We start from the raw sequence: 15703 nt of genomic DNA, 5'->3' as shown, positions 1-15703 counted from the left end.
CTCTTCCTCCTGCAGCTCATGGCAGCCATCATCTTCATCAGTATGGGAGTCATCGCTTCCTTCTTCTGTGCCATCGTGGACGGAATCATCGCGGCTGAGTTCATAGTCAGTACACACGCGCACACACACACACACGCACACGCGCGCACACACACACACACACACACACCCTCTGCTCAGGCTGACTCCGGAAATTAAACCGTGGCCAACTGTCCCCGTCACCGCTCTGTCGTTACTCACGTAGCAACAGTCAAATCAGACCAATCTATCTCAGCACTCGCCCTGCCCGGCATTGTGGGTGCTCTGGTCTGACAGCCCAATTAAGACTGATTGAACATCCCATAATAACACTAACATCCCCTCACTCTGAGACAAGACAAGCTACAGAATGCTAGGTTGCCTCCCAAACAGCCCCTTTTTCCCCAGATAGTGCACTACTTTTAACACAGCCTTAAAGTGGAACTGACAGTGTTTTAACTACTTTGCAGATATGAAACAAACAGACACTCATATTATCAGTCAAAAATATTAAATTCCCCGTTTATGCTACAAACCAACTTTATAAGAGTTTTTAAAAGTAGGTTCTATGTGACTCAACATTCCATGACGTACACTAAGACATTGTTGGTAGAATAGATGGATGCAGTTCAATGCATGATTCATATAATTCACCAATACATTTTTTAATACTCCAAAAAATACTGCTATCAGGTTGCAAATCACAGCTGGCCTGGTACATTATTTGCTGCCTCCATTCGCGATGCACTGTTTCAGTTTCAATGAGGGAATATTTTTAACAAAAACGGACGAATGTAACTAAGGCTGGGGATGTCAATACAATCAAACTAGCAAGGGCAATGATCACAAGTCAGTCATAACGTGGCTAAGAGGCTAGCGTATCTATTTATGTAGCAAGATAAAAACACAGAGCCTAACGTTAGCTAGCTAGCTGCTAGGAGGATGTCATGTCATTGGAGGAGTGACTGAATTTTTCCCTCGTATTGTTTCTCGGTGGCTACACAGTTAGAGATGCTAAGTGTCATTTAGTTAGCTAGTAAGAACATGAACGACTGTTATCAAGCTAGCATGTCTCTTGCGTTTGCAAATTCACCGGCTATCTCCTCCGATTTCAGAGCACTCTTGTCTGTGTGCCAGGGCACAGAATAACTGGTTCATTTACAAAAGCTCAACACCCGCTGAATATGACCGGTGTCAGTAAACGTAGGTAAAAAAAAGTCATAGTTAGTCAAGAACACTCTGGATAACATGTAAACAGCCTAACCAGCTCTGCAGAAGGACGAGTAGGCTACAATTCCACACCGTTTATCAGTGCAATTTTGATGGCCAACTAGCTGAAACAGTTTGAGAGGGTTTATCTAATGTTCCTTTGTTAGATTTTAGCTCATCTTGTTCAGGCTAGCATTAGTTGTTGATCTTGTTGTTGATGTCCATAACTGAGGGAGAGAGAGCCTACCTTTTCATGGTTGTTTGATCAATAGGACTGTAAAGTTCCCAAATGGAAGAGCACTCCTGTGGTATCGACATATTTTCAGAAATCCATTTACAGTGCCTTCGGAAAGTATTCAGACACCTTGACATTTTTGACATTTTGTTAGGTTACAGCCTTATTCTAAAATGAGGGGGAAAAAAATATATAATCAATCTACACACTATACCCCAAAATGTTTGCTAATTTATAAAAATAAAAAAACAGAAATTTCACATTTACATAAGTATTCAAACCATTAAGTCATTATTTTGTTGAAGCACATTTGGCAGTGATTACAGCCTTGAGTCTTCTTGGGTATAACGCTACAAGCTTGGCACACCTGTATTTGGGGAGTTTCTCCCATTCTTCTCTGCAGATCCTCTCAAGCTCTGTCAGGTTGGATGGGGAGCGTCGCTGCACAGCTATTTTCAGGTCTCTCCAGAGATGTTAGATCGGGTTCAAGTTCGGGCTCTGGCTGGGCCGCTCAAGGACATTCAGAGACTTGTCCCGAAGCCACTCCTGCATTCTCTTGGCTGTGTGCTTAGGATCGTTGTCCTGTTGGAAGGTGAATCTTCACCCCAGTCTGAGGTCCTGAGTGCTCTGGAGCAGGTTTTCATCAAGGATCTCTCTCTGTACTTTGCTTCGTTCATCTTTGCCTTGATCCTGACTAATCTCCCAGTCCCTGCCGCTAAAAAACATCCCCACAGCATGATGCTGCCACCACCATGCTTCACCGTAGGGATGGTGCCAGGTTTCCTCCAAACGTGACGCTTGTCATTCAATCATCTTGGTTTCATCAGACCAGGGAATCTTGTTTCTCATGGTCTGAGAGTCTTTGGGTGCCTTTTGGCAAACATCAAGCGGGCTGTCATGTGCCTTCTACTGAGGAGTGGCTTCTGTCTGGTCACTCTACCATAAAGACCTGATTGGTGGAGCGCTACAGAGATGGTTGTCCTTCTGGAAGGTTCTCCCATCTCCACAGAGGAACTTTAGAGCTCTGTCAGAGTGACCATTGGGTTCTTAGTTACCTCCCTGACCAAGACCCTTCTTCACCGATTGCTCAATTGAATTTACCACAGGTGGACTCCAATCAATTGTAGAAACATCTCAAGGATGATCAATGGAAACAGGATGCACCTGAGCTCAATTTCGAGTCTCACAGCAAAGGGTCTGAATACTTATGTAAAAAGGGCTTTATAAATAAATGTCATTGATTGATTAATTGATTTATGCAAACAAGCCATTTGCCACAAGGGCCGGCCAGGGCGTCCTGAGTGGCGCAGTGGTCTAAGGCACTGCATCGCAGTGCTAGCTGTGCCACTAGAGATTCTGGGTTCGAGTCCAGGCTCTGTCATAGCCGGCTGCGACCGGGAGACACATGGGGTGGCGCAAAATTGGCCCAGCGTCGTCCGGGTTCGGGGATGGTTTGGCCAGCAGGGATGTCCTTGACCCATCGCGCACTAGCAACTCCTGTGGCGGGCTGGGTACAGTGCACGCTGACATGGTCGCCAGGTGTACGGTGTTTCCTCCGACACATTGGTGCGGCTGGCTTCCGGGTTAAGTGGGCATTGTTTCAATAAGCAGTGAGGCTTGGTTGGGTTGTGTTTCGAGGACGCACGGCTCTCGACCTTTGCCTCTCCCGAGTCCGTATGGTTGCAGCGATGAGACAAGACTGTAACTACCAATTGGATCCTACGAAATTGGGGAGAAAAATAAAAAATAAAGGGCCTGCCATCATTCACTATGAACTGGACTGTGTGTTTACAGGCAGTAGGACCTGTCATCATTCACTATGAACTGGACTGTGTGTTTACAGGCAGTAGGACCTGTCATCATTCACTATGAACTGGACTGTGTGTTTACAGGCAGTAGGACCTGTCATCATTCACTATGAACTGGACTGTGTGTTTACAGGCAGTAGGACCTGTCATCATTCACTATGAACTGGACTGTGTGTTTACAGGCAGTTGGCCTGCCATCATTCACTATGAACTGGAATGTGTGTTTACAGGCAGTAGGACCTGCCATCATTCACTATGAACTGGACTGTGTGTTTACAGGCAGTAGGACCTGTCATCATTCACTATGAACTGGAATGTGTGTTTACAGGCAGTAGGACCTGTCATCATTCACTATGAACTGGACTGTGTGTTTACAGGCAGTAGGACCTGCCATCATTCACTATGAACTGGACTGTGTGTTTACAGGCAGTAGGACCTGTCATCATTCACTATGAACTGGACTGTGTGTTTACAGGCAGTAGGACCTGTCATCATTCACTATGAACTGGACTGTGTGTTTACAGGCAGTTGGCCTGCCATCATTCACTATGAACTGGACTGTGTGTTTACAGGCAGTAGGACCTGCCATCATTCACTATGAACTGGACTGTGTGTTTACAGGCAGTAGGACCTGCCATCATTCACTATGAACTGGACTGTGTGTTTAGAGGCAGTAGGACCTGTCATCATTCACTATGAACTGGACTGTGTGTTTACAGGCAGTTGGCCTGCCATCATTCACTATGAACTGGACTGTGTGTTTACAGGCAGTTGGACCTGCTATCAGTTGCAACAGCGCCACTTTAGATTATTAGAATGCATTCGCAAAAAGCCACAAAATACACCTCCAGTCCCTTCAGAAAGTATTCAGACCCCTTGACATTTTCCACATTTTGTTACATTACAGCCTTATTCTAAAATGTATTAAATAAAAACAAATCCTCAGCAATCTACACACAATACCCCATAATGACAAAGCGAAACATGTTTAGATATTTTATTCAAATTTATTGAAAATAAAAAACAGATACCTTATTTACATCAGCCAATGTCACAAATTGCTATACAGAAATCCAGCCTAAAACCCCAAACAGCAAGCAATGCAGGTGTAGAAGCACGGTGGCTAGGAAAAACTCCCTAGAAAGGCAGGAACCTTGGAAGAAACCTAGAGAGGAACCAGGCTATGAACGGTGGCCAGTCCTCTTCTGGCTGTGCCAGGTGGAGATTATAACAGTACATAGCCAATATGTTCAAACGTTCATAGATGACCAGCAGGGTCAAATAATAATAATCACAGTGGTTGTAGAGGGTGCAACAGGTCAGCACCTCAGGAGTAAATAACATTTGGCTTTTCATAGCTGATCATTCAGAGTTAGAGACAGCAGGTGCGGTAGAGAGAGAGAGTCGAAAAAAAGCAGGTCCGGGACAAGGTAGCACGTCCGGTGAACAGGTCAGGGTTCCATAGCCGCAGGCAGAACAGTTGAAACTGGAGCAGCAGCACAACCAGGTGGACTGGGGACAGCAAGGAGTCATCAGGCCAGGTAGTCGTGAGGCATGGTCCTAGGGCTCAGGTCCGCCGAGAGAAGAGAGAAAAGAGAGAGAGTTAGAGGGAGCATACTTAAATTCACACAGGACACCAGATAAGACAGGAGAAATACTCCAGATATTTTTATTTTATTTATTTTATTTCACCTTTATTTAACCAGGTAGGCTAGTTGAGAACAAGTTCTCATTTGCAACTGCGACCTGGCCAAGATAAAGCATAGCAGTTAGACACATACAACACAGAGTTACACATGGAATGAACAAAACATACAGTCAATAATACAGAAGAAAAAAAGAAAACAAAAAGTCTATATACAGTGAGTGCAAATTAGGTAAAATAAGGGAATTAAGAAAATAAATAGGCCATGGTGGCAAAGTAATTACAGTATGGCAATTAAACACTGGAATGGTAGATGTGCAAAAGATGGAATGTGCAAGTAGAGATACTAGGGTGCAAAAGGAGCAGAATAAATAAATAAATACAGTATGGGGATGAGGTAGATAGATGGGCTGTATACAGATGGGCTATGTACAGGTGCAGTGATCTGTGAGCTGCTCTGACAGCTGGTGCTTAAAGCTAGTGAGGGAGATGGGAATCTCCAGCTTCAGAGATTTTTGCAGTTCATTCAGCTCCTTTTGCACCCCAGTCATTGGCAGCAGAGAACTGGAAGGAAAGGCGACCAAAGGAGGATATAACAGACTGATCCTAGCCCCCGACACAGAAACTAAAGGCCTACTGTAGTATGACTACTGTAGCTCTGATTGGCTATAGCGCACCGACCAGTCTGCGTAGACTCCGGTCTTTTATTAGGTTTTATTTACTGCAGTGTCTATTAATTGTCCAAACGCACAGCCATTTTCCCACTATATATTGCTATAGAATTTTCACATATGCCTTACTCTATGTAATTCCCAAACATTCCAAGAATTTATGAAAACGTCAAAATGACCATATCTAATGGCTCGCTTGTCAGAAAATGATTCATATTCTTCCTGGGGCTGTATATATGAACACATTTTAATAAGATTTCCTGTTGTTAAAATGCTGTCAGTTTCAACTTGAATCTCCTCTCTGTTTCCTCTCTCAGGACAGGAGGCCGCTGCTGGAGGACAGGTGTGAGTTCTACGCCAGTGGATCAGGGTACGCCTACGACAACTATTATACTGAGGTGAATCAGAGCACACACACCCACACCCACCACACACACACCCCCACCACACACACACCTCTTCCACACACACACACCTCCACCACGCACACACATCCTTCCTAAGTATACTGTGTGTGAAAATGGTTGAATGACTTGCTTATGGCTTTTCAGAATTCATTAAAGCTAGATGAAGTCTTTACAGAGTTAGTAAAAGTTGTGGGGCGGATCTTCCCTTCCCACTCAGTACAGCGGGTTCAGTGTTACCATGGAGATTGAGCCTGTGTCTGAAATAACACCCTATTCCTTTAATAGTGGAGGGGGGACGTAGATCTAGCTTTAGAGTCTGAGATAATACATAGTTAGGGGTTATGGGGTTATATCTAGCTTTAGAGTCTGAGATAATACATAGTTAGGGCGGGGTAGATCTAGCTTTAGAGTCTGAGATAATACATAGTTAGGGGTTATGGGGGGAAGATCTAGCTTTAGAGTCTGAGATAATACATAGTTAGGTGTTATGGGGGTAGATCTAGCTTTAGAGTCTGAGATAATACATAGTTAGGGGGTATGGGGGGTAGATCTAGCTTTAGAGTCTGAGATAATACATAGTTAGGGGTTATGGGGGGGTAGATCTAGCTTTAGAGTCTGAGATAATACATAGTTAGGGGTTATGGGGGGACGTAGATCTATCTTTAGAGTCTGAGATAATACATAGTTAGGGGTTATGGGGGGTAGATCTAGCTTTAGAGTCTGAGATAATACATAGTTAGGGGTTATGGGGGGGTAGATCTAGCTTTAGAGTCTGAGATAATACATAGTTAGGGGTTATGGGGGACGTAGATCTATCTTTAGAGTCTGAGATAATACATAGTTAGGGGTTATGGGGGGTAGATCTAGCTTTAGAGTCTGAGATAATACATAGTTAGGGGTTATGGGGGGGTAGATCTAGCTTTAGAGTCTGAGATAATACATAGTTAGGGGTTATGGGGGTAGATCTAGCTTTAGAGTCTGAGATAATACATAGTTAGGGGTTATGGGGGGTAGATCTAGCTTTAGAGTCTGAGATAATACATAGTTAGGGGTTATGGGGGTAGATCTAGCTTTAGAGTCTGAGATAATACATAGTTAGGGGTTATGGGGGGGTAGATCTAGCTTTAGAGTCTGAGATAATACATAGTTAGGGGTTATGGGGGGGTAGATCTAGCTTTAGAGTCTGAGATAATACATAGTTAGGGGTTATGAGGGGGTAGATCTAGCTTTAGAGTCTGAGATAATACATAGTTAGGGGTTATTGCCATTTTACAGGTTACCTGCAGCTGTAAGGGATGGGGTGGGGCTTTTGGATGGGGCTTTTCTTGGGCTCTCTGGCACCATCTACTGACAGTTACATATTATGTTATTTGCAGCCATAGCAATGTCTCTTTGCTGTCTGTGCTGTCTGTGCTGTCTGTCTGTCTGTCTGTCTGTCTGTCTGTCTGTCTGTCTGTCTGTCTGTCTGTCTGTCTGTGCTGTCTGTCTGTCTGTCTGTCTGTCTGTCTGTCTGTCTGTCTGTCTGTGCTGTCTGTCTCTTTGTCGTCTGTGCTGTCTGTGCTGTCTGTGCTGCCTGTCTGCCTGTCTGCCTGCAGGTGATGTGCAGCTCATTCAACAGTGAGTGTAAAGTGAGAATGAAGAGCAACACCTGCTACTGCTGTGACCTGTACAACTGTGAGAGGTAAGGAAAAACACCTCTGTGTGTGTGTGTGTGTGTGTGTGTTCATGTGTTTGCGTTCAAGCGCGGAGGTGTGTGTGTGACTGTCTGTTGTCTCCTCTCTCTCCTCCAGTCCAGACTACCATTCCCAGTACTATGAGTTCACTCTGTCTCCTCTCTCTCCTCCAGTCCAGACTACCATACCCAGTACTATGAGTTCACTGTCTCCTCTCTCTCCTCCAGTCCAGACTACCATACCCAGTACTATGAGTTCACGGGGGTGAGTAGCTGCTGGGATGTGGTCCATCTCCATCGTCTGCTGTGGGTCTGTGTGGTGCTCAACATAATGGGCCTGTTCCTGGGAATCATCACAGCTGCAATACTGGGGGCTTACAAGGACCTGGTGGGCGCACACACACACACACACACACACACACACACACACACACACACACACACACACACACACACACACACACACACACACACACACACACCACACACACACAATATGCATACACAGTACCTAGAACACACGTCTGTTAGGTAGCTATTTCATTTGTTATTGTGTACACTAACTATATTTATTCTTCTCTCTTTCTCCCTCCTTCCCTCCCCTCTTTTTCTCTCCTCTCCCCTCTCCTCCTTCTCTCCCTTCCACTTCCTCTCTCTCCCTCCCTCCTTCCTTCCTTTCCTCTCCATCTCCCCCTTCTGTCTCCCTCCCTCCCCCCTTCCCTTTCCTCCTTCTGTCTCCCTCCATCTCAGGCTCCTGCTCCCCAGATGTCCCCCAGTCCTGCCCCACCTTCCCACATCATGTATAACCCCACCCAGCACGTGGTGACCTACGCTGGCTTCTGCCCCAACGGACAGGCCCTGCCTGCCTACCCCAACTACCCCACTCTGCCCCTGCAGGTTAGACCCCAACTACCCCACTCTGCCCCTGTAGGTTAGACCCCAACTACCCCCAACTACCCCACTCTGCCCCTGTAGGTTAGACCCCAACTACCCCACTCTGCCCCTGTAGGTTAGACCCCAACTACCCCCAACTACCCCACTCTGCACCTGTAGGTTAGACCCCCAACTACCCCACTCTACACCTGTAGGTTAGACCCCCAACTACCCCACTCTACCCCTGTAGGTTAGACCCCCAACTACCCCACTCTGCCCCTGCAGGTTAGACCCCCAACTACCCCACTCTGCCCCTGCAGGTTAGACCCCAACTACCCCACTCTGCCCCTGTAGGTTAGACCCCAACTACCCCACTCTGCCCCTGCAGGTTAGACCCCAACTACCCCACTCTGCCCCTGCAGGTTAGACCCCAACTACCCCACTCTGCCCCTGCAGGTTAGACCCCCAACTACCCCACTCTGCCCCTGCAGGTTAGACCCCAACTACCCCACTCTGCCCCTGTAGGTTAGACCCCAACTACCCCACTCTGTCCCTGTAGGTTAGACCCCCAACTACCCCACTCTGCCCCTGCAGGTCAGACCCCAACTACCCCACTCTGCCCCTGCAGGTTAGACCCCAACTACAATAGTATTTCCAAAGCTTCTCGTCATCCAGTGATATGAATGTCTCTTCTCTGTTGTCTCTCTCCTCTCTCTCCTCGCTCTCTTCTCTCTTTCTCTCTCTCGACCTCGGTCTCTCTCTCTCTCTCCTCTGTTGTCTCTCTCTTTGCTCCTCTTCTCTCTCTCTGTCTTTCTCAGCACCACAGCAGTTACCAGGCCCCCTCCACCCCCCAGCCCAGCCTGGAGATGACTCTGACCCCCTCCTCTCCATCAGAGGAGAGCCAGAGCCAGCCTTCCTCCCAGGCCCCCAGCCAGCCCACCTTCCAGACTGGCTCCCAGGACCCTGGTCAGGGTTACATGCTAACGCCCAACGCCCCTGCCCTCTACCCTGGCCCCGTCTACGGGCCCTCCGGCTTCGAGAAGCCCCCTCCTTATGCATGCTGAATGCCAACCTGACCTTTAGCCTTTGACCTTTAGGCCAGGGTAAGAGAGGCTTATGTCCAGAAACAACCCCTAGCCTCTGTCACCTGGTCAGCACAGACATGAAGGAATCAGCTAGGTGTGACAGCTTCCATATATCCTTTCAATCAATCAGATATGGCTTCCATATAACAATATCCTTCCAATAATTGCTTCTTACGCCCAGCTATGTGATTCCTTTAGATCTGCACACAACAACGAGTTAGGGAATAAAAGGGACTAGGAGACAAGGGACTAGGAGACATGGGGCTAGAGAAAAAGGGACTAGGATACATTGGGCTAGGAGACAAGGGACAAGGATAAGGGACTAGGAAAAGGGACTAGGAGACATGGGGCTAGGGGAAAAGGGACTAGGATACATTGGCCTAGGAGACAAGGGACTAGGATAAGGGACTAGGTCTTGTTTCTGGACTAGGCCAGAGAATGTAGCACAAGCAGGATTGGGTAGGTCACTTTTAAAATGTACCTGTCCAAAATTGTAATTATTGGATTATTCAAACTCAGTAATGTAATCTGATTACTTTGACTGTTGCAATTAGATTAGAGGGATTTGAAGAAGACAAACTTGCATACTACCAATTGAACAACATTTATTGAGGATAATTTCAATGGGAAGAGGTCCAGAAACAGCCCCTAGCCTCTCTCACCTGGTTAGCAGTCAGCACAGACCTGGAGGAACCAGATGGTGTGATGGCTTCTATATACCCTTCCAATCCATCAGATATGGCTTCCATTTACCCTTCCAATCCATCAGATATCGCTTCTATATACCCTTCCAATCAATCAGATATGGCTTCCATTTACCCTTCCAATCAATCAGATATGGCTTCTATATACCCTTCCAATCAATCAGATATGGCTTCTATATACCCTTCCAATCAATCAGATATGGCTTCCATTTACCCTTCCAATCAATCAGATATGGCTTCTATATACCCTTCCAATCCATCAGATATGGCTTCCATTTACCCTTCCAATCCATCAGATATCGCTTCTATATACCCTTCCAATCAATCAGATATGGCTTCCATTTACCCTTCCAATCCATCAGATATGGCTTCTATATACCCTTCCAATCAATCAGATATTGCTTCTATATACCCTTCCAATCAATCAGATATGGCTTCCATTTACCCTTCCAATCAATCAGATATGGCTTCCATTTACCCTTCCAATCAATCAGATATGGCTTCTATATACCCTTCCAATCCATCAGATATGGCTTCCATTTACCCTTCCAATCAATCAGATATGGCTTTCATTTACCCTTCCAATCCATCAGATATGGCTTCTATATACCCTTCCAATCAATCAGATATGGCTTCCATTTACCCTTCCAATCAATCAGATATGGCTTCTATATACCCTTCCAATCAATCAGATATGGCTTCCATTTACCCTTCCAATCAATCAGATATGGCTTCTATATACCCTGCCAATCAATCAGATATGGCTTCCATTTACCCTTCCAATCCATCAGATATGGCTTCCATTTACCCTTCCAATCCATCAGATATGGCTTCCATTTACCCTTCCAATCAATCAGATATGGCTTCTATATACCCTTCCAATCCATCAGATATGGCTTCCATTTACCCTTCCAATCCATCAGATATGGCTTCTATATACCCTTCCAATCAATCAGATATGGCTTCCATTTACCCTTCCAATCAATCAGATATGGCTTCCATTTACCCTTCCAATCAATCAGATATGGCTTCTAAATACCCTTCCAATCAATCAGATATGGCTTCCATTTACCCTTCCAATCAATCAGATATGGCTTCTATATACCCTTCCAATCAATCAGATATGGCTTCCATTTACCCTTCCAATCAATCAGATATGGCTTCTATATACCCTGCCAATCAATCAGATATGGCTTCTATATACCCTTCCAATCCATCAGATATGGCTTCCATTTACCCTTCCAATCAATCAGATATGGCTTCTATATACCCTTCCAATCAATCAGATATGGCTTCTATATACCCTTCCAATCAATCAGATATGGCTTCCATTTACCCTTCCAATCAATCAGATATGGCTTCCATATACCCTTCCAATCATTGCTTCTTACCCAGCTATCAGATTCCTCCAGAACTCCACACAACAACGAGGTAAGAACTAGAAGGGACTAAGAGATTATGGGCTAGGAGATAAGGGGCTAGGAGAAGGTGCTAGGGCGTGTTTTTGGACCAGGCCAGAGAATGTAGCAGAAGCCACCTCACAGACAGATAAGCCATGACAGAGAGAAGGCCTCTGGACTTTAATAATCATCTATTAATGTAGTGCAGGTTAGACCCCAACTACCCCACTCTGCCCTGCAGGTTAGACCCCAACTACCCCACTCTGCCCCTGTAGGTTAGACCCCCAACTACCCCACTCTGCCCCTGTAGGTTAGACCCCCAACTACCCCACTCTGCCCCTGCAGGTTAGACCCCAACTACCCCACTCTGCCCCTGCAGGTTAGACCCCAACTACCCCACTCTGCCCCTGTAGGTTAGACCCCAACTACCCCACTCTGCCCCTGCAGGTTAGACCCCAACTACCCCACTCTGCCCCTGTAGGTTAGACCCCAACTACCCCACTCTGCCCCTGTAGGTTAGACCCCCAACTACCCCACTCTGACCCTGTAAGTTAGACCCCAACTACCCCACTCTGCCCCTGCAGGTTAGACCCCAACTACCCCACTCTGCACCTGCAGGTTAGACCCCAACTACCCCACTCTGCACCTGCAGGTTTGAACATGTTTTAAATACCCTACTGCGTGGCTATGATGTTGACTTTGGTATTTTGGCATGTTGTTTATCAATCTGTTAATAGCAATATTGAAATGCTTATAACATTGTTATAATAATCATTTATTGACCTATTGCCTTTATCGTGGATATCATATATATATTTACCTTTCAACAGTTTCTGTCTCTAGACTTCCAGGCTGACTGTAGACACTATTTATCAAACCATCATGTGCAATTATTAAACTGAATCAGTAGCTTTTAGAGTCTAACTACATACTGTATCTCCTATGATATAATATACCACCAGACTGGTGATCCCAGTAACTGATAGACATACTGTATCTCCTATGTTATAATATACCACCAGACTGGTGATCCCAGTAACTGATAGACATACTGTATCTCCTATGTTATAATATACCACCAGACTGGTGATCCCAGTAACTGATAGACATACTGTATCTCCTATGATATAATATACCACCAGACTGGTGATCCCAGTAACTGATAGACATACTGTATCTCCTATGTTATAATATACCACCAGACTGGTGATCCCAGTAACTGATAGACATACTGTATCTCCTATGTTATAATATACCACCAGACTGGTGATCCCAGTAACTGATAGACATACTGTATCTCCTATGTTATAATATACCACCAGACTGGTGATCCCAGTAACTGAGACATACTGTATCTCCTATGATATAATATACCACCAGACTGGTGATCCCAGTAACTGAGACATACTGTATCTCCTATGATGGTTATTATCAGTCTTGTTATATCTTCATATATAGTTTATAAAGTGCATATACAGTACCAGTCAAAAGTTTGGACACACCTACTCATTCCCGGGTTTTTCTTAATTTCTTATTATTTTCTACATTGTAGAATAATAGTGAAGTAATCAAAACTATGGAATAACGCATATGTAATCATGTAGTAACCAAAAAAGTGTTAAACAAATCTAAATATAGTTTAGATTCTTCAAAGTAGCCACCCTTTGCCAAGACAGCTTTGCACACGCTTGGTATTCTCTCAACCAGCTTCACCTGGAATACTTTTCTAACAGTCTTGAAAGAGTTCCCATATATGCTGAGCACTTGTTGGCTGCTTTTCCCTCACACTGTGGTCCAACTCATCCCAAACCATCTCAATTGGGTTGAGGTCGGGTGATTGTGGAGGCCAGGTCATCTGATGCAGCACTCCATCACTTTCCTTCTTGGTCAAATAGCCCTTACACAGCCTGGAGGTGTGTTGGGTCATTGTCCTGTTGAAAAACAAATGATAGTCTCATTAAGCGCAAACCAGATGGGATGGCGTATCACTGCAGAATGCTGTGGTAGCCATGCTGGTTAAGTGTGCCTTGAATTCTAAATAAATCACAGACAGTTCACCGGCAAAGCACCCCCACACCATCACACCTCCTCCTCCATGCTTCACGGTGGGAACCACAAATGCGGAGATCATTCGTTCACCTACTCTGCGTCTCACAAAGACACAGTGGTTGGAACCAAAAATCTAACATTTTCACTCATCAGACCAAAGGACAGATTTCCACCGGTCTAATGTCCATTGCTCGTGTGTCTTGGCCCAAGCAAGTCTCTTCTTCTTATTGGTGTCCTTTAGTATTGGTTTCTTTGTAGCAATTTGACCATGATGCCACAAGGCTCCCTAAATTCTATCAGCATATCGAATGCGTGACACGGGCTGGTAACATTCTGGACAATTGCTACCCTAACTTCCACAATGCATACAAAGCCCTCCCCCGCCCTCCCTTCAGCAAATCTGACCATGACTCCATTTTGTTGCTCTCAGCCTATAGACAGAAACTAAAACAGGAAACGCCCGTGCTCAGGTCTATCCAATGCTAGTCTGACCAATCAGATTCCATGCTTCAAGATTGCTTCGATCAAGTTCCGGGTAGCCTCAGACAATAATATTGATGTATACGCTGACTCGGTGGGTGAGTTTATTAGCAAGTGCATCGGTGATGTTGTACCCACTGTAACTATTAAAACCTTCCCTAACCAGAAACCGTGGATTGATGGCAGCATTCGTGCAAAACTGAAAGCGCAAACCACCGCTTTTAATCATGGCAAGGCAACTGGAAACATAATTGAATACAAACAGTGTAGCTATTTCCTCCGCAAGGCAATCAAACAAGCAAAGCGTCAGTATAGAGACAAAGTAGTCGCAATTCAACGGCTCAAACACGAGACGTATGTGGCAGGGTCTACAGTTAATCACGGATTACAAAACGAAAACCAGCCCCGTCGCAGACACCGATGTCTTGCTTCCAGATAAACTAAACTAAACTTCTTTGCTCGCTTTGAGGACAATACAGTGCCACTGACACGGCCCGCTATCAAAGTCTGTGGGCTCTCCTTCACCGTGGCCAACATGAGTAAAACATTAAACGTGTTAAGGCTGCCGGCCCAGACGGCATCCCCGGCCGCGTCACTAGAGCATGCGCAGACCAGCTGGCTGATGTGTTTGCGGACATATTCAATCAATCCCTATCCCAGTCTGCTGTGCCCACATGCTTCAAGATGGCCACCATTGTTCCTGTTCCCAAGAAAGCTAAGGTAACTGAACTAAATGACTACCGTCCCGAAGCACTCACTTCTGTCATCATGAAGTGCTTTGAGAGACTAGTCAAGGATCATATCACCTCCACCCTACATGATACCCTAGACCCACTTCAATTTTCTTACCGCCCCAATAGGTCCACAGACTGTCTATCCCATCTGGACAAGAGGAATAGCTATGTAAGAATGCTGTTCATTGACTACAGCTCTGCATAGTACCCTCCAAACTCGTCATTAAGCTTGAGACCCTGGGTCTTGACCCCCTGTGTAACTGGGTCCTGGACTTTCTGACGGGCCGCCCCCAGGTGGTGAGGGTAGGAAACAACACCTCCACCCCACTGATCCTCAACACTGGGGCACCACAAGGGTGCACGCCTCCAACTCAATTATCAAGTTTGCAGACGACACTCCAGTGGTAGGCTTGATTACCAACAACGACGAGACAGCCTACAGGGAGGAGGTGAGGACCTTTTCCTGGTATCAGGAAAACAACCTCTCACTCAACGTCAACAAAACAAAGGAGATGATCGTGGACCTCAGGAAACAGCAGAGAGGGCAGCCCCCTGTCTACATTGACGGGACAGTAGTGGAGAAGGTGGAACATTTTAAGTTCCTCGGTGTACACATCACAGACAAACTGAAATGGTCCACCCACAGACAGTGTGGTGAAGAAGGCGCAACAGCGCCTCTTCAACCTCAGGAGGCTGAAGAAATTTGGCTTGTC

The 15703-nt window shown here is 45.7% G+C and overlaps 1 protein-coding gene across 1 annotated transcript in view; it reads left to right on the top strand.

Annotated features, from left to right (window-relative positions):
* Positions 1 to 9616, top strand: part of tmem255b (transmembrane protein 255B) — a 19758-nt gene extending 10142 nt beyond the window's left edge. Inside the window, exons 4-9 of the mRNA XM_029740633.1 lie at positions 16 to 105; positions 5904 to 5984; positions 7589 to 7674; positions 7894 to 8053; positions 8416 to 8562; positions 9357 to 9616. Coding sequence (XP_029596493.1) covers positions 16 to 105; positions 5904 to 5984; positions 7589 to 7674; positions 7894 to 8053; positions 8416 to 8562; positions 9357 to 9602 — 810 coding nt within the window. The 3' untranslated portion in view covers positions 9603 to 9616. The remainder of the gene's footprint in view (positions 1 to 15; positions 106 to 5903; positions 5985 to 7588; positions 7675 to 7893; positions 8054 to 8415; positions 8563 to 9356) is intronic.
* Positions 9617 to 15703: the final 6087 nt, after the last annotated feature.

The sequence above is a fragment of the Salmo trutta genome, chromosome 39, assembly GCF_901001165.1.
Source record: "Salmo trutta chromosome 39, fSalTru1.1, whole genome shotgun sequence".
NCBI classification, from domain to species: Eukaryota; Metazoa; Chordata; class Actinopteri; order Salmoniformes; family Salmonidae; genus Salmo; species Salmo trutta.
This window is presented reverse-complemented; position numbering and strand designations above follow the sequence as displayed.